This window comes from Anguilla rostrata, chromosome 1 (assembly GCF_018555375.3).
Source record: "Anguilla rostrata isolate EN2019 chromosome 1, ASM1855537v3, whole genome shotgun sequence".
Lineage (NCBI taxonomy): Eukaryota > Metazoa > Chordata > Actinopteri > Anguilliformes > Anguillidae > Anguilla > Anguilla rostrata.
This window is the reverse complement of record NC_057933.1, coordinates 75,251,493-75,274,405: the sequence shown is the minus strand read 5'-3', so window position 1 is coordinate 75,274,405 and position 22,913 is coordinate 75,251,493. Positions and strand designations below refer to the sequence as shown.

The window sequence follows — 22,913 nt, the reverse complement described above, 5'->3', positions numbered from 1 at the left end:
GGACATTTCGCAGATGTGGGCAGAATCCAATTAGGTGTTTTTATTGGGTGCAGTGTAATGAGATCAGAGCTGGTTCATTATTTTAGTTATGAGAGAGTAGCGGTGATGGATGACGGGTATATTTCCCCTCTCAGTCACTCTTACTGTTCCCTGCTGGCTATATCACTCATTTGAGGAATGATGGGATATTACAGGCCACTCATGAGAGAGAGAGAGTGTGTGTGTTTGGCAGAGTGTGTTAGAGAGAGGAGAATGAGAAAAGGAAAGTGTTTGTGTGTGTTAGCCTGCATCCGTGCGCGTGTATGTGTGTGTGCGTGGGCGTATGTGTACGTGCGTGTGCGTGTGTGTGTGCGCACCGAGAGAAAGCGAAACGGGAGGAGCAGCGATTGAGAGATCAGGACAGGAAGTGCTGCTCTCCTGATGCTCCTCCCCCCTGTAAACAGTTTGTGTGATCCTGGCCAAGCCAAACAGGATCTGGGCAGCTGCATTGCAGCTCAGAACGGTGTGTGTGTGTGTGTGTGTGTGTGTGCGCGCGTGTGTGTGCACGGTATACTGGTTAGTGTACTGGGCTGCACTATTGTAGGGTAGTGTACTGGTTAGTGTACTGGGCTGCAGTACGGTAGGGTAGTATACTGGTTAGTGTACTGGGCTGCAGTACGGTAGGGTAGTATACTGGTTAGTAAACTGGGCTGCATTATGGCAGGGTAGTGTACTGGTTAGTGTACTGGGCTGCAGTATGGTAGGGTAGTATACTGGTTAGTAAACTGGGCTGCACTATGGCAGGGTAGTGTACTGGTTAGTGTACTGGGCTGCAGTACGGTAGGGTAGTATACTGGTTAGTAAACTGGGCTGCACTATGGCAGGGTAGTGTACTGGTTAGTAAACTGGGCTGCAGTATGGTAGGGTAGTATACTGGTTAGTAAACTGGGCTGCACTATGGCAGGGTAGTGTACTGGTTAGTGTACTGGGCTGCAGTACGGTAGGGTAGTATACTGGTTAGTAAACTGGGCTGCACTATGGCAGGGTAGTGTACTGGTTAGTGTACTGGGCTGCAGTATGGTAGGGTAGTATACTGGTTAGTGTACTGGACTGTGCTATGGTAGGGTAGTATACTGGTTAGTGTACTGGGCTGCAGTACGGTAGGGTAGTATACTGGTTAGTAAACTGGGCTGCATTATGGCAGGGTAGTGTACTGGTTAGTGTACTGGGCTGCAGTACGGTAGGGTAGTATACTGGTTAGTAAACTGGGCTGCACTATGGCAGGGTAGTGTACTGGTTAGTGTACTGGGCTGCAGTATGGTAGGGTAGTATACTGGTTCGTGAACTGGACTGTGCTATGGTAGGGTAGTATACTGGTTAGTAAACTGGGCTGCACTATGGCAGGGTAGTGTACTGGTTAGTGTACTGGGCTGCAGTATGGTAGGGTATTATACTGGTTCATGAACTGGACTGTGCTATGGTAGGGTAGTATGCTGATTAGTGTACTGGGCTGCAGTACGGTAGGGTAGTATACTGGTTAGTGAACTGTGTTTCTAACTGAGAGGTTGCTGGTTAAAATCCTGCTGAAGAACCCTTGAGCAATTGTTGCAGAAAAATTACTAGCTGTATAATTGCATGTAGAAATGTAATCTTTGTAATTCACTTTTTTGCATAATTGCTGACTGAAAAAAGCCTAATTAACCTAAATGTATAAATGTAGTCATTATGCAATATGCTGCACTAGTGGATTGTTTTTGTTTGTATTCTACGGTCTGTTTCTACAGCTAGATGCATACAGAAGTTTAGCGGTTCAGAGGTTCAGTACGTTATACGCTCGTTCGCCGGCAGTGCCTCGCCTGCGCATTGAACCGGCAACCCCCCCGAGTCCCAGGCCTGGGCTGGCTGCGCCACAGTGCCGCCCCAGCGAGTTCGGCACAGGTTTACGGGCGACTCCCCTCTCTGAGAACGAGGAGTTACTCAACATCGGGCTGGCGAGGGTGGGGGTGGTGGGGGCGGGGCTGGAGGGGAGGGGGGGGTGTGGGTGACGCAGTGTAAACACATGCATTCCTGCCTGCGCTGGTAATCCGCCCACGTCTTCATTAGATGGGCCACAGGATCTTACCTCATCGTCACCGTGGTAATTAGAAAGGGTTCAGAGGAAAACGGGCTGACCAATCAGGGCTTTATCAGGGACGGGCTGACCAATCAGTGCTTATCTGTCTGTGTGTCTGTCTGTGTGGCACACAGTTCATTTCTCATGTTCAGGGTTTCTGTGTTTGTTCTCCCAGCTTCCGGCAAAGAACAGGAGAGCAAGTGGAGAAGGCGTGTGCGTGTGTGTGTGTGTGTGTGTGTGTTTGTAACTCTGCATGTCACGGTATTTGTGTAACTCTGTGTGTATATATGTATGTGTGTGTGTGTAACTGTGTTTGTGTGTAACTGTTTGTGTGCGCGTAACTCACTCTGATATAATACAATTCCCACTGCCATGAAAACACAAAATGAAATGTCTGACCTTCAGAAGCCAGTTTTATCCCAGTGCCAGGCCATCTCCCACCTCACTTGCGCAACAGCGGCCCCTCTGGCCCATCAGGGGACTGCAGTCTGCCTTTGCCCGCTGTGTTAGAACTACCTAACAGCTCAGCTGGTGCATTGCAGAGTGGAGAATCAGAGGATAGCTGTGAAACATTTGGAGGATGCATGGGGGGGGGTGCCATCCCCCAGGCCGAGGTGGGGGGAAGGGGGGGGGGTACCTGGCAGTGATGAGACGGTCCGGTAAACATGACTGAGCTTCAGCATGGAGGTGGGTTTCTCTCTAAAAGCAGGGAAGCTGACCTAGATGTGGAATTTAGCGTGCTGTTATTTCAGAAGGGAGTGGAGCCGGGGAGGTCTGACAGGCAGGCTGAAGGACAGAGACGAAGGCTTGGTTAAATTGGCGCTGGCTGTGTGTCTGCGGTTGGGGGTGGGGGGGTGGGGGGGGGTGGGGGGGGGCTGTGATCGTGGCTCCCGTTTGGATCCACCTTTCCTCTTCCTTATTCGGGGAAATTCACCAAACTGGAACCGGTGTGTCATTTACCTGGCAGGAGAGTGAGTGAAAGGTGAGAAGCGTGCGTTAGCGCGTTAGCTCGTTAGCTCCAGTGTTCCTGCTGAAAAAAAACAGCAGAGTTCCAAACTGGTTAATGCTGGTCCACAAGCTGGACAGTGCTGGTTTTATTGCTGGTCAGGATGGTAGGCCAGTTTGGTCAAGCTGATAATGAAATTAGCTCTGCGGGTAGACCAGCTAGAGTTGTGTTCACGCTGGTAGACCAGCTCAGTCAGGCTGGTAGTGTTGTGTTCACGCTGGTAGACCAGCTCAGCCAGGGTGGTCGTGTTGTGGTCACGCTGGTAGACCAGCTCAGTCAGGCTGGTTGTGTTGTGTTCACGCTGGTAGACCAGCTCAGTCAGGCTGGTAGTGTTGTGTTCACGCTGGTGGACCAGCTCAGTCAGGGTGGTAGTGTTGTGTTCACGCTGGTAGACTAGCTCAGTCAGGGTGGTAGTGTTGTGTTCACGCTGGTAGACCAGCTCAGTCAGGCTGGTAGTGTTGTGTTCACGCTGGTAGACCAGCTCAGTCAGGCTGGTAGTGTTGTGTTCACGCTGGTAGACCAGCTCAGTCAGGGCGGTAGTGTTGTGTTCACGCTAGTAGACCAGCTCAGTCAGGGTGGTGGTGTTGTGGTCACGCTGGTAGACCAGCTCAGTCAGGCTGGTAGTGTTGTGTTCACGCTGGTAGACCAGCTCAGTCAGGCTGGTAGTGTTGTGTTCACGCTGGTGGACCAGCTCAGTCAGGCTGGTAGTGTTGTGTTCACGCTGGTAGATCAGCTCAGTCAGGCTGGTAGTGTTGTGGTCACGCTGGTGGACCAGCTCAGTCAGGCTGGTAGTGTTGTGTTCACGCTGGTAGACCAGCTCAGTCAGGCTGGTAGTGTTGTGTTCACGCTGGTGGACCAGCTCAGTCAGGCTGGTAGTGTTGTGTTCACGCTGGTGGACCAGCTCAGTCAGGGTGGTAGTGTTGTGTTCACGCTGGTGGACCAGCTCAGTCAGGCCGGTAGTGTTGTGGTCACGCTGGTGGATGATGAACACACACTTCGTCACGCCATTGTGTCTGGACTGGGGTCAGCGGAGAGCCGGGGGAAATGCCTTTCCTTGCGCAAGAGTGCGGTTTCTCTCCCGTGAATCAGCCTCTGCTTCCCATGTGGAGGCGGCTGCGAGAGAGAGAGAGAGAGAGAGAGAGGAAAGGGGCGTGTCTCTGCAGACAGAAGCTTGAGGGTCAAAGCCGGGGCAGTGGAGGTCAAGGGTCGCCATTGTCAAGGGTCAAGGGTCGTCATTGTCTGATGTTCCTGCTCTACTTTACATAGGTTTTGAACGTAAAAGGAAAACAAGGTTAAAGGTTAAAGAATATAAGATGTCAGTAAAATATATATATATACTTATAATATACATTCAAATGCTATATTTTTTGAAGCTTTGTTAGTCGTTATCGATACGAGCGGTCTGATTAACGAGAGAAGCTGTTTGATGTTTCACGCACACCATTCGGAGGGTCAAACGGACGCGGCGGACGAATTCCGGACTCTGCTGTCATGGCGACCGGAACCGCCGCCCGGTCCCCGCTCTCGCGGCTCCACGGCGGCTCGCCGCTCTTCGTTCCCTCCGGCTGGTTTTTTCGCGGCTCGCGTGCGCGGAAGCGCTGTTCGCCTCAAACCCGAAGCGCCGGGGAGCAGCGGCGTCGGCAGACGTACCCCCGGCGCGGGCCGAAGGGCAGGGGGACGGACGGAAGGAAGGAAGGAAACGCGTGGTTTCGCCGTCATTGTTCTTCGGGGTTCGGACGCGAACGCGGGGCGGAGCCTCCCATTGGCCGGGCTAACCGTGTGAATGTGGGATTCAGTCTGTCTGGCCTCCGTCTGTTTCTGTTCGTTTGACACAACCGGGGAACTGCCGCCACGTCAAATATATCCGTACGGGATTCGGTTATTTTACTTGCGTAGCTCTTTTGAGGGAGAAAAAGAAGTGAGAGCGAGTGCAAAGGGAGAAAGGGAATGGGAGAAAGAAGGGGTGAGAAAGAGAGGAATAGAAAGAGAATGATGAAGAGACTGTGCTGTAGAGGGAGAGAGAAAGAGAGAGAGCGAGGGGGAGTGGTCACCTGAGGTGTAGCTGCAGTGTTGTCGTTTTTTTTGGGTCTCAGGCCTGACTCAGCACAGACTGCAGGGAACGCAGATCAAGGCTGTCGCCATGCCAACACGCAAGACCTCACCCCCCACCCCACAAGCATATCAGTAAAGGGGAGCTATGGTGACTACACGTCCCAGTGTTCCTCTCTGTGTGTGAAGTCACATGATAGACAAACAAACCACCTTCCGCTTGTTGGTCAGAAGGTGGTTAATCAGTTGGTGAGTTTGTTGGCACTCCTTAACCGGGCAAGTCTCTGCTCGTCAGGAACTGTAGCTTCACCATGCTGACGGGAACTGTAGCTTCACTGTGCAGATGGGAACTGTAGTTTCACCACGCGGATAGGAACTGTAGCTTCACCATGCAGATGGGAACTGTAGTTTCACCACGCGGATAGGAACTGTAGCTTCACCGTGCAGATGGGAACTGTAGTTTCACCACGCGGATAGGAACTGTAGCTTCACCATGCAGATGGGAACTGTAGTTTCACCACGCGGATAGGAACTGTAGCTTCACCATGCAGATGGGAACTGTAGTTTCACCACGCGGGTGGGAACTGTAGCTTCACCGTGCAGATGGGAACTGTAGTTTCACCGCGCGGATAGGAACTGCAGCTTCACCGTGCAGATGGGAACTGTAGTTTCACCACGCCGATAGGAACTGTAGCTTCACCGTGTGGCAGGAGAACTGTAGCTTCACCACGCGGGTGGGAGAACTGTAGCGCTCTGCTGGTAGCTGCGAGCAGGATTCTGCCGCTTTCACGCTCAGAATGTGGAACATTGGCAAGCTGAGTGTTCCGCCAATCTCGCGGCCTCTCCGGTTTCACGCAGCCGAGGACTGTCTGCCATTTTAACGGGTTTTCAGCGCCCGCTCACTCACCCCAGCAGCACTGCGGATCACACAGGAGAAGCCGGGCCAGGTGCACTACATCACTTGGGGAAAAAATGGCACTTATTAAAACAGACAGATATTAGAGAGAGTCGTTGCTTCACATCCTGCAGTCCTTTGCAGACGGGTTCGCTCGCGAGCCGCTCGTAAGCGTTTCGCACGCTTTGATCCATTGATGACGTGGTTCTGTTGTAGCTGAGGTCACCGTGGAACGTTCCGGTAAACGGCACTGGGGTTTGAGCCGGCTCATTGCCAGGAGAACCTGTTCGGAATGTTGACTCCGGCTCTCCTTGGCTTGTGTGGCTTCATGTGTGAAACACGCACGCACGCACGCACACACACATGTATGCACACACACACACACACACGCATGCATACACATGCATGCATGCACATACACACACACACACACACACACATGCATGCATGCGCACACACACATGTGTATGCACACACACACACACGCACACATGCATGCATGCGCACACACACGTGTATGCACACACACACACGCACACATGCATGCATGCACATGCATGCATGCACACATACACACACACACACACACACATGCATACACATGCATGCATGCACATACACACACACACACACACACACACACGCATACATGCATGCACATACACACACACACACACACGCACACATGCATGCATGCGCACACACACACACGAACAGCCAAGTACAATGCAAAGCGTTACCAAGATAACCTCACCATCCCTCCCTCCCCCCCAGGTTGAGTGTAACCTGTTTTAGAGGGGGGCAGACGGTCCGCCCTCCTCAGAGGATCAAAGTACAGGAAGCGGCCGTGCCGAATCGAACCCTCCGCGGGCCGCCCGCGCGGGCTGGAGAGCCGGCTGCTCTTTGGACCCGCGGCCCCCCGGGTGTTTTTCCGCGGAACGAGGTGGCGGCGTGATGACACGCGCTCGTAATAAAAAAGCTGGCCCGTCCCCCGTGCCCCGGCTCGCTGCGGACCGCCTGCCAAGCGGGAACGTGTGCGTGGGATCGGTCCGTGTACCGCGGAGGTGTCTGGGGCTCCCGGGAGATAACGCTTTAATCATTAACGGCTCAGGCGAACAGACCGCGCTGCAGCGACGCAGGAACACGGCACCTCGCCGATGTGTTTTTAGATTTCCGTCTTACAGGCGTGCCTGTTTATAGAGAGAGGCCGTGACCGACCTAGAAACATCGAGTGTGGTTTTGGTCATGTACAAATATAAAATATGGTGGAGAGGTTTTTTCAGCTGTTCGTCTTATTCGAACTTTATTTAACCAGGTAGTGATGACCTGAGGAATAAACGTGGGTGGGGAAATGCCAGATATAGCGGAGGGTTGTGGAGCCAATCCGATGTAGGGGATGGTTGTTGAGCCAATCAGATGTACCGGATGGTTGTGTAGCCAATCAGATGTAGGGGATGGTTGTGGAGCCAATCAGATGTGGCAGATGGTTGTATAGCCAGTCAGATGTAGGGGATGCTTAGTTGGGTCTGACAGGTATAAAATTTAGTAAAATGGAACGGGATCTTTAATGAGCTCTGCAGGATGATGGGGGTTTTACTGGGCTGATGGGAGTTGCATGATGGGGGTTTTACTGGGCTGATGGGGTCAGGTGACTGGAGTAAACGGAGCTGAAGGTGTCGTGTGACAGAGGTAAACTAAGCTGAAGGGGTCATGTGATGTGGGTTAACTGTGCTGAAAGGGTCATGTGACAGGGGTTAACCATTCTGAAGGGATCATGTGACAGGGGTTAACCATTCTGAAGGGATCATGTGATAGGGGTTAACCATTCCTAGGGATCATGTGACAGGGGTTAACCAATCTGAAGGTATCATGTGGTGTGGGTTAACTGTGCTGAAGGGGTCATGTGATATGGGTTAACTGTGCTGAAGGGATCATGTGACAGGGGTTAACCAATCTGAAGGGGTCATGTGATGTGGGTTAACTATGCTGAAGGGGTCATGTGATGTGGGTTTCTGCTGCTAGAGGCTGTGCCGTGTGCTCATTCGTACCCGGAGCATGTTTACGCTGCTCTCTTCCTTCACTGGAACCACTTCCTGCTGCTCTTCAGGGGAATGTGGTGAGACTGATGGGGAGAGAGATGGGTGGATATGTCCTGTTCCTTAGAGACATTTCTTTTTCTCTCTCATACACACACACACACTCTCACACACACACACACACACACACACACACACACACACACACACACACACACACACACTCACATACACACACACGTTAGTAGAACTTGTGTGACCACTGGAGCAGAGAGGACCCAGCTGTGACGTTAGAAATGACCACAAAAAGCTGCAGCTGAATTTTAGCCTGATGCCGTCCAAACCCCAAATGCACAGAGGGGGAAAAAAGCAACGATTTCCTAAATTTGTTTAAAAATGTTGTTTTAAATTTTAATAACTTAGATATTCCAAAAAGCACGCTGCTGGTTTCCATTTGTACATTTTATTAAATCCACCAGCCCACAGGTCATACACAATGCCATTAGCTCGCTTGGTGAAATCGTTCTTTAGCCGTTTAAAAGAAGAACAGACATTTGAACTTGAGGCTTTGCTATTGAAGGTACGGAGCAGCAAGGCATGTGTGTGTGTGTCTGTGTGTGTGTGTGTGCGTGCATGTGTGTGTGTGTGTCTGTGTGTGCATGTGTATGTGTGTGTGTGTGCATGTGTGTGTGTCTGTGTGCGAGCGTGTGTGTGCTTGTCTGTGTGTGTGTGTGTGTGTGTGTGTGCACGTGTGTGTGTGTCTGTGTGTGTGTGCGCGGGGTGGAGGGGTAAGCATTTTGAAACTGCATTGTGTGAAAGTTTGTCGGAGGCATTTGTTTCCACCCGTCTGAGGAAACTGGGCTACAATGGAGGATTCGCTGATTTTGGCAGCACAGTGTGACTCGCAAATATTAACTATTTCAGTTTGGAAGATTCAAATATTTCTCTTTTCGGGTCGCCGTTTCCCTCTGATGTCAGTTTCTCAGCCGACATTCCAGCTTTACCATCCCAGTTTCGTCCTTAAATATTAGAAAATATTTTCATCCTGGAAAGTCGTGGCAGAAGCAGCGGTCATAAATCCCACTTTCTTTGAGCAGTTCTTGGAAAGCCGTGGAAAGGTGGCCAAATCTTTTTCAGAACATGGTTATTTTCTTTAGCCAAGAGCAAAAATAAATCAGCGTGTCCTCCTAAGTAACTATGTAGATATTATTTAAGCACCGTCTGTGCAGATTTATCGTACTCACAACTGCCAACAACACTACCACTACCAGTAGTCCCTGACGGTTACTGTTTACTGCCAGGATGATCTGCAGGTTTGTGTGAGCATGCTAAATATTACTCTAAGTAATATATAAGTAATATATATAATATAAACTGTTATTATTATTATTATTACTATAATAATATATATACTATAAATGTACAAGTGTGTGAGTGTGTGTGTGTGTGTGTGTGTGTGTGTGTGTGTGTGTGTGAGTGCCTGCATGCATGTGTGATGCGCCCCGCGCTGCCGTCGTGTGTCCTTGCCTAAAGAGAACAGCATGCGGTGCTGCTACAAGTCGTCCTGTAGTAGTGTGCCGTGTATGAGCCTAAGCGTCCCCTGTGTGTGTGTGTGTGTGTTTTCTCAGAGAGAGCAGTGTGTGCGGGTGCTGTACAGTGTGTGCAGTGTATGCGTGTATGAGTGCACGTGCACACAGCCACGTCTGCGTCCTGTGTGTGTGTGGTTCTTCAGGAGAGAGCAGGTGTGTGCGTTGGTTCTGTGTGTGTCGCGTCAAGCTGTGTGTGTGTTTTCTCAGAGAGAGAGCAGTGTGTGCGGGTTCTGTACAGTGTGTGCGGGTTCTGTACAGTGTGTGCGGGTTCTGTACAGTGTGTGCGGGTGCTGTAGGGAGATGGCGGTTGGGACGCTAATGCTAGCTGTATGATTGCAGTCTCTGTGTGCAGCGGAGTTTCAGAGCTGGCAAACCGATGGCTCTCAGCCACCAGAGTCTCTCTCTCTCTCTCTCTCTCACTCTTCCTCTCTCCCTCCCTCTTTCTCCCACTCTCCCCCTCTCTGCCTGTCCCTTTCTGCCCCTCTCTCTCTCTCTCTCTCCCTGTCCCACTCTCTCCCTTCCTCTTTCCCTCTGCCTCTCCCCCTCCCTTTCCCCCCTCTTCGCCATTCCATCTCTCTCTCTCTCTCTATGCCATTCTCTTCCTCTCTCTCCCTCCCTGTCTCCCCCTCCCTCTTCTTCCTGTAGCAGCCGTGCCCCTTGGTCCCCCCCACCCCCCCCCCTTCGTGAGCAGCCATTCTGTGGCCCCAGTTCATCTGAATGGCAGTAATTAGAGTGAAAAAGGGGGTGAGAGGTTAACCAATGAACTTCCTCTCCCGATCGCAGGAAATGGAGGCCGCTCCGCTCTAGAGGAGGAGTACCCTTCCCTGCTTTTCTCTCCTTCTCTCTTCCTCTGTCTCTCCCTCTCTCCACCTCTTCCTTTCCCTCTCGCTCTCCCTCTCTACCTCTCCGTTTCCCTTCACCCGCTCTCTCTATACCATTCTCTCCCTGTATCACTTTTATCACCCTTTCCCCTCTATCTCTCTCTTTTCCACTTTCTCACTTTTCCGTACTTTCTGTAGCGGGTTCTGTGTTCCGTTCTGTATTTTGGCGGGCGCGGCGGGTCGCTGACACGCCGTCTGGTTCGAGACGGCGGCCGTTAAACGATTGAAAACCCGTGAGGTCCCGCCCGCGGCGGAGACGCTTTCACACACGGTGACGGGACGGAGACGGCGGGGGGTTGGCGTAGGCTCCTCCCACAGCGCGTGGGGTCTGCCGTGGGTTTCGAACGCGGGGAAGCGGCGCGATCGAAAAATCAAAAATCACCGTGGGATCGAGAGCTCCCTGAGGCCAGTGACAGCTCTGGGGAGGAGACGGTTTTCTTTCAAATATTATTTAACTGTTTTTTTTGTTTTTGTTTTTTTTTATTTGCCTGAATGGCTCTGTCCCCTCCAGGCACATTATGATTGATTGGTTGGCTGAGTGAAACGACGGGGAGCAGCAACTAGCTCTTCCTCAAAAAAAAAAAAAAAGAAAAGAAAATCGATCAGTAAAATGGCTGACATTGATAGTTGGAGGGCAGGCAATGTCAGCTGTCGTTACGCGCGTGGATCGATGGGGTGGGGGGGGGAGGGGGGGGGGGTACGTCTGTACGCGCGTGAGGAATGTTCCCAGGAAGTCCCGGTTCAGCGCAGGAAGCGGGGTGGAGGAGAGAGAGAGAGAGAGGAGAGAGGAGAGGAGAGAGGAAAGGAGGGAGGAAGAGAGAAAAGGAGGGGAAGGAGAGGGAGTCAGAGAGAGAGAGAGAGAGGGGGAAGGGAGAGAGAGAGAGAAGAGGGGAAAGGAAGAGAGAGAGAGAAGGGGGAAGGTGAGAGAGAGAGAGAGAGGCGAGAGAGAGAGAGGTGTGGGCCCAAACCGCACCTTTTCCTTTTCTGGTCGCTAGGCAGAATCTCTCTCCACGCCCTCGCTGGCCCAGCTCCACTCGCTGGCCCAGCTCCAGCTATTTTAACTGCGGTGACGATGATCAAATCGCATCATCATTCATAAAAGACATAAAAGCAGAGCGGTGGGGTGTGTTTCTGCGAGGGAGGGGGGGGGGGAGGCCTGTTTTACTACCCAAAGGGTTTTCTGTGTAAGCATGTGTGTGTGTGTGTGTGTGTGTGTGTGTGTGTATATGTGTGTGAGTGTGTGAGTGTGAGTGTGAGTGTGTGTGTGTGTGTGTGTGTGTGTGTGTGTGCATGAATGTGTCTGTGTACGTGTGTGTGTGTGTGTGTGTGTGCATGAATGTGTCTGTGTACGTGTGTGTGTGTGTGTGTGTGTGTGTGTGTGTGTGTGCATGTATGTGTCTGTGTGAGTGTGTGTGTGTGTGTGTGTGTGTGTGTAGCATGTGTGTTGTGTGCTGTGTGTTGTGTGCATGTGTGTGTGTGCATGAATGTGTCTGTGTAAGTGTGATTGTGTGTGTGTGTGTATGTGTTTTTTCATGAGTGTGTGTGTGCTATAGCATCGCTATAGCAGCAGTTGGCGCAAACTTGGCCCACCGCTGCTATTGACGAGGTTACAGACGGAAGCGTCCGATTTATCGGGGAGTGATGAATAATCCTGTGGCCTTGCAGCAAAAGCTTTTTAAAAAGAATCATCGGTGTGTTTTGACATTTTCCCAGCCGCTGCTCCTGACCTTGTCCTGATTAAGACTCCCTTCCTTCCCTGAAAGCACCGGAGAAATATAAAATGAAACTGGATCAAAATGTTTAATAATATCTTTTTAGTTATTATTATTATTATTATTATTATTATTATTATTAATAATAATAATAATTAATTCTGATTCTTATGAAGAAACCTTTACCACCTAACCACAGACTGCTGCACATGCATAATGCAGTAATAATATATAATAATATATTTTTGGGGTGGTCAGCCCTCTGGTCCTCGGTTGATTGTTTTGATTGGGGGGCGAGGGGGGCGGGCGGGCGGCTTGTCCTGTCTCTTTACTGTGGGTGGCAGTTGGCCTTGCCGATGCGTCTTACCCTTCTCCGTGGGTGGCTCCCCAAAATGGTGGACTCCCCCCTTGTTTTTGTTATCACTACTGTCCCTGAAATAGAAACTAAGCCAGTGTGTTTTTTTTTTTCCCTCTGTCTGGACTCTCAGATCTTTGGGGGAGGGGAGTGAATGTGGGATTGTGGGATTGCGGGGTGGCGGCAGCGGTGGGGGTGTTTTCGCATTTACGTGCGATCGATAAGTGATGATGCCGGTGCAATCGGCAGATCTCCTCCTGTTCGATTAGAGAGGAGGAAGAGTGGGGGGGGGGGTGGGGAGAGAGGGAGAGGTGCCCAGATCGATTTATGGGACGGCCTGCTGACACATCGGCTTCTAATGTAAATGCTGCACACCCCCCGCCACCCCACCCCCTCCCATGTGGCGGAGCGATAAGAGGTTACCCCCCCCCATTTGTTATTGAGTGTAAATATTTTATACGCGCAGGAAGCTTGCTTAGCCTCTTCGCCTTGCTTTGCATAAAAGCCTGCGCGCCGGTCACTAGCGAAGCGACCGCGTAACGATCGGAAGCACGCAGAGCGAAGCGGCTTCGGCGGTTGGCCAGCACCGTTAGCGGGAGTAGGCGCCGCTACCGCATCCAGAGAGCCGTGGCGATGGCGGCGCCGATCCTTGGGATCAGGCGACGAAACCGGGACGGAACGTTTTGGGGGACGGCACATTTCACTCCGATTAACTCTTGCTAACGATTGATAATGTGTGACGGTCTACCTGACCTGCAGACTTTTCCAGACTGCCTCTGTGTGGGGACCGTGGTGAGTGCAGTGGCTGCTGGTGCTGATGCAGTCGTCGTGGCGATGGTCGCCGTGCGCAGGCCTTTGTGGGGGGGGTGATGCTCCTCCTCCTCCCGCTGCAATGGGAATAATAAAAAAACAGGGCAGGAAATCGATGTGGGGATTCAGGAGGGAAAAGAGGAGATGAAAGGGGGGGATTTTTTTTTTTTTTTGTTCTGTTCTCTTCGGAAGGGGCAGTTAAAATGCTTTTTTTATGCATTCGGTTGTGGTAGAGTTACGGCCTGAGGTCATGTTATACTGCCTGCTCTAATGGCTGTGTCTGTGTGCTCGTAATTCACCGCAGAGAGTACAGGGCACTGCTCGTCCTGACCACCACAACCCTCAGACAACCCTCCCGCAACCCTCGCTCAACCGCTTTACCACTCTCCTACAACCCTCACATTTACAACCTTCCTACAGCACCCCAGCAATCCCCCCCTCCCACGTCACACATCACCCTGGCTTTATGTCAGTCTCTGGATCCGTTGTGCAACTTCTCTCTAGCTCTATCTCTCTCCCTCTGTATCTATCTCCGTTTCACACTCTTTCCATCCCTCTCTTTTTCTTTATCTCTATTTCTTTTCCACACTCTCCCTTTCTCCCCCATATATGCTCATTCTATCTCAGTCTGCCCTCTCTATCTCAATGCTGGTTCGGTATGCAAGAAGCTGATTTGATATGCAAGATACTAATTTAGTATAGGTGCTATTTTGATATGCAAGATACTAATTTGGTATAGATGCTAATTTGATATATATGATGGTAATTTGCTACAGTACGTATCTAGATGCAAAAACAATTTATTTAGTGGTGGCAGGTTAAGTAATGACTGAAGCTGATGCTAACTACCTAGACCTGGATAGTAACTCTTCTGCTCTTCCTCCTCACAGACGATGGACTGCCATCTTGGCTGACGCCCCTGAGCAGAAATGACCAAGGTGGAGGAGACTGTGAAGATCCAGCCATTGAAAATCCACCTGTGGAGGGACTAAGGGCGGCAGGGGAGGGACTAAGAGTGGTGGGGGAGGGACTAAGGGCATCGGGGGTGGGCCTTAGAACCTTGGCTCACTCTTAGGACCCCATTCTTTCCAGAGAGCAGCACATCGAACTGTTTTAAACAACAACAACAAAAAAACTAGCAGCTGGTGACCTGAGATCAGAGACACGGCACCACCAGGCAGATGTGGACTCGTATTGTAAATAAATAAACAATAAAAAATCATAATATAATTTTTTTTTTTTAAAAGAACAAAACAAATGAAAAACTGGTGACCTGGGACATTAGCCAGGCAAATGTGGACTCGTCCTCCAACAGTGTTTTTAGAAAAACTAAAAAATAACATTTAAACATTGAGATTTTTTGAAAAAAAAAATAAAATAAAGAAAAGGAGAAACGGTCCTCAGCGATGACGGACTACAAGGACACCACGAACCGCCACCTCCGGCACAAGCTGCAGAGCCTGGCGCGGCGCGTCGACGAGCTGGAGGAGGCGTCCAGCAAGCTGCAGAAGTCCGAGGACGAGCTGCTGGACCTGCAGGACAAGATCATCCAGGCCGAGGGGGCCAACTCCGCCCTGCTGGGGGAGGTGGACGCGCTGCGGCGCCGGGTGCTGAAGATCGAGGGGAAGGACGAGGAGGTGCGCAAGGCCGAGGACCTGTGCCGCCTGGTGCGGGAGAAGCTGGTGGAGGAGGAGGAGCTCACCAGGGAGCTCAAGTCCGACATCGAGCGTCTGCAGGGCCGCATGGCCGAGCTGGAGAAGCTGGAGGAGGCCTTCGGGAGGAGCAAGTCGGACTGCACCCAGCTGTGCCTCAGCCTCAACGAGGAGAAGAACCTCACGCGCAAGCTCTCCTCGGAGCTGGAGGCCCTCAAGGCCCGCGTGAAGGAGGTGGACGCCTCCGAGGGCCGCCTGGACCGGGCGGAGCAGGCCCTGGCGGCGGAGATGGAGCGGCTGAAGGCCCTGACGCAGGCCTTCGTCGGCGAGCGCAAGTGGCTGCTGGAGAAGCAGCGGGAGGACGGCAAGCTCATCCGGGAGCTGACGGAGAAGCTGGAGCGCAACAAGCAGCTCAGCGCGGCCGACCAGGGCCGCAACGCCGCCAACCTGCAGACCGGCGACCCGCGGATCGAGGACGACCTGCCGCCGGGCCTGACCGCCAAGCTGGGCCGCCGCAAGAAGAGCCTGGAGTTCCTGGACGAGGTGGTCGGGGAGCTGCGCCTCGGCAAGCCGGAGAAGGAGAAGAGGGGCCCCGGGGACGGGCAGAAGAAGGAGGAGGAGGACAACAAGGTGAAGGACCTGACCCAGGAGGTGGAGCGGCTGAAGAACCGGCTCAAGCAGCTGGAGCCGGTGGAGGAGGACCTGAAGAAGAGCGACTCCAAGAACGGCGAGCTGCTCGAGAGGTTCCAGCAGGAGAGGAGCCGCAGCAGGGCCCTGAGCGACCAGATCGAGCAGCTCAAGCTGCAGCTGGGCATTGGCGGCGGCGGCGGCGGCGGAGGAGGGGGGAAGATTCTGGAGAACGGCAAGGCGGAGAACGAGGAGATAAACGTGCGGGGAGGGTTCCGGCAGGAGAAGCCCAAGTTCCGGAGCGGGGCCGCCGAACCCGCCGCCCCCAAGCACAAGGCCCGGGAGCTGTCCCCGACGCACCAGCAGCGGAAGGAGGCCAAGCTGCGGACTAAAGAGCTGAGCCAGTCGGAGGAGAACTCGCCCAAAACGCCACGCCGGGCCGTGAGCCCCGCCCACAAGAGCCGGAGGGGGGTAAAAACCGGGACGGACGCGAAAGAGCGCGGGAAAGGAATGCTGGAGGAGAAGACGGTCGCCAACGCTTCCGCCGGCGACGGCAAGAAGCCGTCGGTCCTCAGCCGCTACCCGCCAGCCGCCAACGATCAGAAGCCCTGGAAGGCCTCGGCAGCTTTGACCGCGGCGTCCCTGAAACCCGGCGAGAAGAGCCGGGCGGAGAAGCTCTCGCAGCTCTGTGCGGGCAGCGACAGCGAGTCCAACGGCTCGGACGCGCCGGCGGAGAACCCGGGCAGGGCCGGCGGGGAGCTTGCGGGCGCATCGCCGCCAGAGACCGACCGGGAGATCCAGGACCCAGGGCCGGCCGCCGAGGGCCACCTCGCCAAGGCTAACGGATCGTTCGTGGCCTACAAATCCCACGTGTCCCCGCACCTGACGTCCGCTGACCTCGGGTCCGAGGGCCACTCCTCGGCCTCGGAGACCGAGTCTACGGGGTCCCGGCGGTCCGCGGGGGAGGCGGAGCCCCTGGCCGGCCAAGAGGGGACCGGATCGAGCGCCAGACCGGCGGCCACCGCTTCCGCCAAGCACTCCCGGTACGCCCGGCTGCACGACTCGCACTCCGAGGGCTCGTCCGCCCGGAGCTCCTTCGACGAGGAGCGCCCCCCGGCGGCGACGGAGGGAGGGTCCAGCTCTGAGGCCACGCCCACGCACACGCCGTCGGGCATCGAGATCCGCCGCGTCTGCAGCCCCCGGGAGGCGCTGCGCTCCAAGGCGGTCATCAAGCCCGCCATCGTGGAGATCGACCGCAAGGAGGTGATGTCGTCGGGAGGTGGAGCGCCGGAACCCCTGGCCGCCAACGGAAAGCCCAGGATCTCCACCAAGCCGGCGATACTGACCTCCGCACCGGGCAAGATGACCAGCAGCATCACCATCTACCCCAATGACCCGGGCTCCTCCCGGACCAGCAGCCGGAGCTCCAGTGTGTCCAGCGAGCCCCCGTCGTCGTTGTCACGGGAACGACACACCTCCACCAGTAACATCGTCATCACCCCCGGCGACCACCACCGCGGCAGCATCCCCATTCCCTACGAGATCTCCATCCCCAAGGCCGAGATCACTCTGCTGCCCCCGCAGGAGGACGAGAACAGCGAGGAGGGGGGCGATGACGCATCCGTCTCCGTGGAGACTTCCCGCGCGGAGACCCAGCTGGTGTCCCGCAGCAGCCTCACGCTCCGGTCGCTGTCGGAGAACGCCACGACCCCCGACCTGAGCAACGACACGGAGTCCGGGTTCGAGAGCAGCAGCAGCAGCAGCACGACCGCCGCCGGCGGCTGGAGGAGGCATCGAAACCGACCCTCCTCCTCCTCCTCCTCTTCAGCTCGAGACGACTGCCTGCCCGACATGCGGAACGTGACGGTCCGGAGCAACTGGCGGAACCGGGGCGGGGCCGTCTCGGTGGACGAGGTGGGGCTGGGGAGGTCAAAGGTCGCCGACTGCTCGGAGGACGAGGCCGAGTCCACCTGGCGGGCGTACAGGGCCACCACGGTCCTGGATGCGGAGGAGACGGCGACCGCGACGACGGTGACCGCGACAACGGTAACCGCCACCAGGACGGGCAAGCCCAGCCCGGCGGAGGTGTACATGCAGCGGATCAACAGCGCCGCCAGCGCCAAGGAGGTCCCCGAACCCGCACGCCGGAGCAAGAGCGCCCTCCCCCCGTCGGAGGGGTACCACAGGATCATCCCCCACGAACCCGTCATCGCCCAGGAGCTGCAACCCTGGAACCGGCCACAGCCCCCGGTGAGTACCATAGCATGCAGTGTGAATGGTAACCCCCCCCCAGAGAGGCACGAGTACAGCAACCGCCAACTGCCTCAGGGGGAGAAAAAAAAAAAAAGCCCTTTACCTGACATTCAATTTGACTGCATATCTTGTCAAACATCAGTGTGAAACTGGTAAAACAATTCAGCCTCCAGGTGAAAATGAGGCCCTTTACCTGTGGTGGATTAGAGTTGAAAGTTACACGCGGCAGAAAAAAAACGACATAACAATGAACAGGTTCACAGCCAAACACTCAGAGGTGTATGTCTGCTAAACAGGTGCACAGACCTCGCAGAAGTAATCCTGAATACACAGATGCCCAAAATAAACAAGAAACTGTACTACTTTTAATTCTTTATTTTACATTGTCATGTCACATGGAAGGAGGTAAAAACATGTGGTAGTGCAGGTCCTATGGCTGACTAAATGCTCTCGGGCATCAGTTTAAAGCCGGTACTACAGAAATAGACTAATATCTATATTGAGTGGATGAGTCAGTAACAAGGCATCTACCAGTGGTAACCAACCCTGAAGATCTACCATCCTGTAGGCTTTCACTCCAACCCTAACAAAGAAGAACTCGTTCAACAGCTGGAGACCTCTTTCTGCTTCATATTAGAAGAATCAGGTGTGCCAAATGAAGGTTGAAATGGAAACGTACAGGATGGTAGATCCCCAGGAATCTGGTTGGGAAGCCATGCTCTAGCTGTTGAATGAGGTGTGCTTTGTTTGGTATGGAGTGCAAACCTACAGGATTGTAGACAGTAGATCTTCAGGCACAGGGTTGGAAACCACAGTGGTCAAGTTTTTTTATTTATTTGTTTTATTTTTCTTATTTCTCCACCTGTCTTGTCGATATGACGAAGGTGAGACAAGCAAAACTGCGGCACGAACAGTGTTTGCTGGACGAAGGGAGGTGCTAGAAAAAAACTGAGGGGAGGGCAGAGTTTGACAGTCAGCTAAGATGGGAAAGGACGAGGGCTGAGGAGCCTGTTCAGAGAGAGGGAGCCGTCCTCCTGGTGGTGGGATCTAAAAAGCAGAGACGGAATGAAGCATTAGCGTTCGTGATGGAGTACACCCTCGTCACCTGATCAAGGAACATTTTTTTTTCTCTTCCTTCCTCGAAGGCTTTGGCAGGAGAAACGCTGGGCGAGGTGCTCACTGAAGGTTTATATACGATGATGCGTTTTCCCAACGCGGAAACGCGGATTGATCGCCGGGGCTTTCCTGTTTGCGTCGGTGACAGTTCATCGCATTGCCTTGCGTTCGGCAGAAACTCTTTATCCAGAGCAACTTGCGATGTAGGAGAACCAGAAGTACATTCACTTGATTGATGTGCGAGCGACAGTGCCTGCCAGACTCGGCTAACAGCATTCCCAGACCTGCTAGTCGGGGACATAAAATTGTAACCCGTTAAACCGTAAAGACGCCGTAGTCTGAATTCGTGCAAAAAGGCTGGAGTCCTGTGTGGTGGAGATTGGAGGTTGAACCAAGTGGCTGTCTGATGGGTCTTCAGTCCGTGATGGAAGATGGCCGACATCTCGGTTGTCCAATCCTGGGTTGCCCAGTACAGACAGGCATACTGACTGACTGCAGAGACCACTCAGGGAAGGGGGGGGGGGGGCCAGTCGCCTGGAGGTTGTGGAATGAGAGATCTGGCCCGGGGTGTATGGATTTTTAAGATTGATTAGAGGTATGGTGAAGTCATTCCATTCACTGGCCTGTTGGCCAGCTCCAGGGTTCGATGCTTAATGATGAGCCGTAACACAGGAAGTGAAGTGACAGGAGGAGACGTGTGGCATGAGCACTCTCGGGAGGATGGAAGACATGTTGTGCGGCTGTGTTCTGTATTAGCTGGTGGTGGTCAGTGGTACAAGCAGGGAGCCAGGCAAGAAGGGAACAGCAGTTGTCCAGCTGTGAGAGCACCAGGGTCTGGATTAGGAGCTGTGTAGAGCAGGCTGTGAGAGCACCAGGGTCTGGATTAGGAGCTGTGTAGAGCAGGCTTGAGAGCACCAGGGTCTGGATTAGGAGCTGTGTAGAGCAGGCTTGAGAGCACCAGGGTCTGGATTAGGAGCTGTGTAGAGCAGGCTTGAGAGCACCAGGGCCTGGATTAGGAGCTGTGTAGAGCAGGCTTGAGAGCACCAGGGTCTGGATTAGGAGCTGTGTAGAGCAGGCATGAGAGCACCAGGGCCTGGTCTCAGAGCAGGAGGTAATAGCACCAGGGCCTGGTCTCAGAGCAGGAGGTAATAGCACCAGGGCCTGGTCTCAGAGCTGTGTAGAGCAGGCTAGGACGGTGGTGGAAGGGTATTGAAAGGAGCACTTAAGGTGCTGGTTTAGAGGCTTAGCTGATGACCAGGGCCTGCCTCATGTATGCTGTCCTTGCAGAATTTGGGACTTCAGTGGCCAGAAGGGAACACCGGTGTCACTGCTGAAAGAGCAGCGGCTCTGTATTTCCATCCTCTGGGGGGGTGGGGGGGGGAGCGGGGGTGTTCTGTCCAGATCAGCGCTCTACCCGCGCATCTGGGGGCGTGAAAGAACGTTGGAGATCTGCTTTAAATAACAGCTTTGCGCGCGCGCCCCAGAGAGAAAGATGAGAGGCGTCGTTAAAAAGGCAAACGCGCTCGGGGCCCGTAAAAAGTCGCGGAACAAATTTTGCGAGCTCGAAGCGGCGGGCTTCGGTGGCGACGGGGTTTACGGGTTTAAAAAAGAATCGCGAGAGAGAGAGAGACGGCAGAATTTTTTTTTACGCCGGGTTGCCAGTTCAGTCAGAACCCCAGACGCCCTGTGAGGAAATATAAATACCCCCCCCTTCCCCCGACCCCCAGGCCTGTCGGTGCGGATCTAAGATGATCTCTGAGCAGGAGTGAAGCACAGAGGCCGCAGGAGGACGCGGTGCTCTAAGACTTTTAACTTTCTGTTCCTTTCCTTCATAGAAAAATATCCATCCCCCCCCCCCCCGACATGAGATCTGTTGACTAGGCCTCTGTAGAAGCCTGACTGGTGGATTGGGGGCATTTACAAACTGCCTGGATGTTGAGTACTTTATCAAAGGCTCGTGTGGAGAACGGTTTTGTCTCTTTAGGCTATAGGGTGATAAATCAGTTTTTTCACATTTCACATTTTGAGCGCTCTTTTTTATTATTGAAAAAGCGAAACTAAAAGGGTATTCATTTTTCTTTTTCACGTCAAGGTTTTTCTCCCGGATATTGCTGTGTTTGCACATGTGGGAGAGGGTGTGGGGGTAAATAAACGTTGACATCTCTGAATGTCTCTAAATGATGTTAATGAGCTTATAGCAGCTCTTTGGCTGCTTTTCAGTTTGCTTTTTTTAGTATCGTATCGTGCGGTTTTTTCTTTGCGTGTGACAGATTTGGAATAATGTTTAAAAAGGATTATTTGCATTAAGCATGAAGCAGACCTGGTCTTCCATTGGTTGAGCGTCCGTGTGTCCTCATTGGTTGAACCTCAGTTAGGAGCTGGACTGATCGTGTGCAGACAGATGCCACTGCAGCTTCAGTCTGGGGGAGGGGTGTGTGGTGGAGGGGGGGGGGGGGCAGAGGGGTGCAGGCTGAGGAGGGGGGGGCTGTTCCCTGTGGGGCTCAGACTCAGGCTGCTGCTTTATTGACCATCCTGAGAGAAAACCTGGAGTCAGCAGAGCTGCAGCACAGAGGGGGGGACTAATATATACACACACACGCAGACACACACACAGACACAGACACACACACGCGCACACACACACACATATGCACGCGCGCGCGCACACACGCATGCACACACACACACGCACACACAGCAACATACACGTACACACACACACACACATAAACACACACATACATTACATACTACAACTACATACTAACTCTCTCTCGCGCTCACGCTCACATACGCTAACACATGCATTTGTTCTAACAATAAACACGCGCATACACCCCAGAGTCAAGAACAAGCGCACCATTCAACCCCGACCGAGAGTTTCCCCCCGCTGACTGACAGGCCAATTAGGTAAATAAGCGAGTGGCATCTCGTTAGCGCTGCAATTAACGTCACCGCGCGTAGCCATCGGGGACCCTAATCTTCCCACCCTTTAATTAACCCCCGAACATGAATAATTAAATCAGTCCGACGGTTCCGACTCTCTCTAGCCACAGAAACCCTCTCTGGCCTCCTCTCTCTCCCTGAGGGACTCACCTGAGGGACTCACCTGAGGGCGCATGTCGGTACGGACCCCGCCGGGGTCGCCGGTCGTCCGGGGCAACGCGCAGAGCATACCATTTCCAGCTCCCTGATTGGTGGAGCATAACATTTCTAGCTTTCTGATTGGTGGAGCATAACATTACATTACAGGCATTTAGCAGACGCTCTTATCCAGAGCGACTTACACAGCTTTTACATAGCATTGTACATTGTATCCATTTATACAGCTGGATATATACTGAAGCAATTTCGGTTAAGTACCTTGCTCAAGGGTACAACGGCAGTGTCCTAACCCGGAATCGAACCTGCGACCTTTCGGTTACAAGTCCAGTTACTTACCCACTGTGCTACACTCCGTCCTAAGCATAACATTTATGGCTTACATTACAGACATTAATCTCCAAACATGAATAATTAAATCAGTCCAACAATCCCTCTCTCTAACCACAGAAACACATATGCTGCTCTTCTCTCTCCTGTATACCATTTCCAGCTTCCTGATTTGCGGAGCATGCCATTTCCAGCTCGCTGATTGGTTGTGCCTAGCATAGACGCCAGACTTCGTGTCTCTGTAATCATTAGCACTGGGAGATAGTGGATGCTCTCAAGGGATAGAACGGGAGGAGGGGAGAGAGAGAGAGAGTTAGTAGAGGAGAGGAGAGAGTGAAAGGTGAGACAGTGACCTGGTGTAAAGGTATCGCTGCTCTTCAGGTTACACCTGGATAATGAGCATGGCCT

General features: G+C 53.1%; 1 protein-coding gene across 2 annotated transcripts in view; it reads left to right on the top strand.

Annotated features, from left to right (window-relative positions):
• luzp1 (leucine zipper protein 1) overlaps nt 1-22,913 on the top strand; it is a 65,071-nt gene that overhangs the window by 33,068 nt on the left and 9,090 nt on the right. For both annotated transcript variants that reach the window (XM_064301334.1, XM_064301325.1), the window contains exon 3: nt 14,316-17,954. In XM_064301334.1, coding sequence (XP_064157404.1) covers nt 14,832-17,954 — 3,123 coding nt within the window. In that variant the 5' untranslated portion in view covers nt 14,316-14,831. The remainder of the gene's footprint in view (nt 1-14,315; nt 17,955-22,913) is intronic.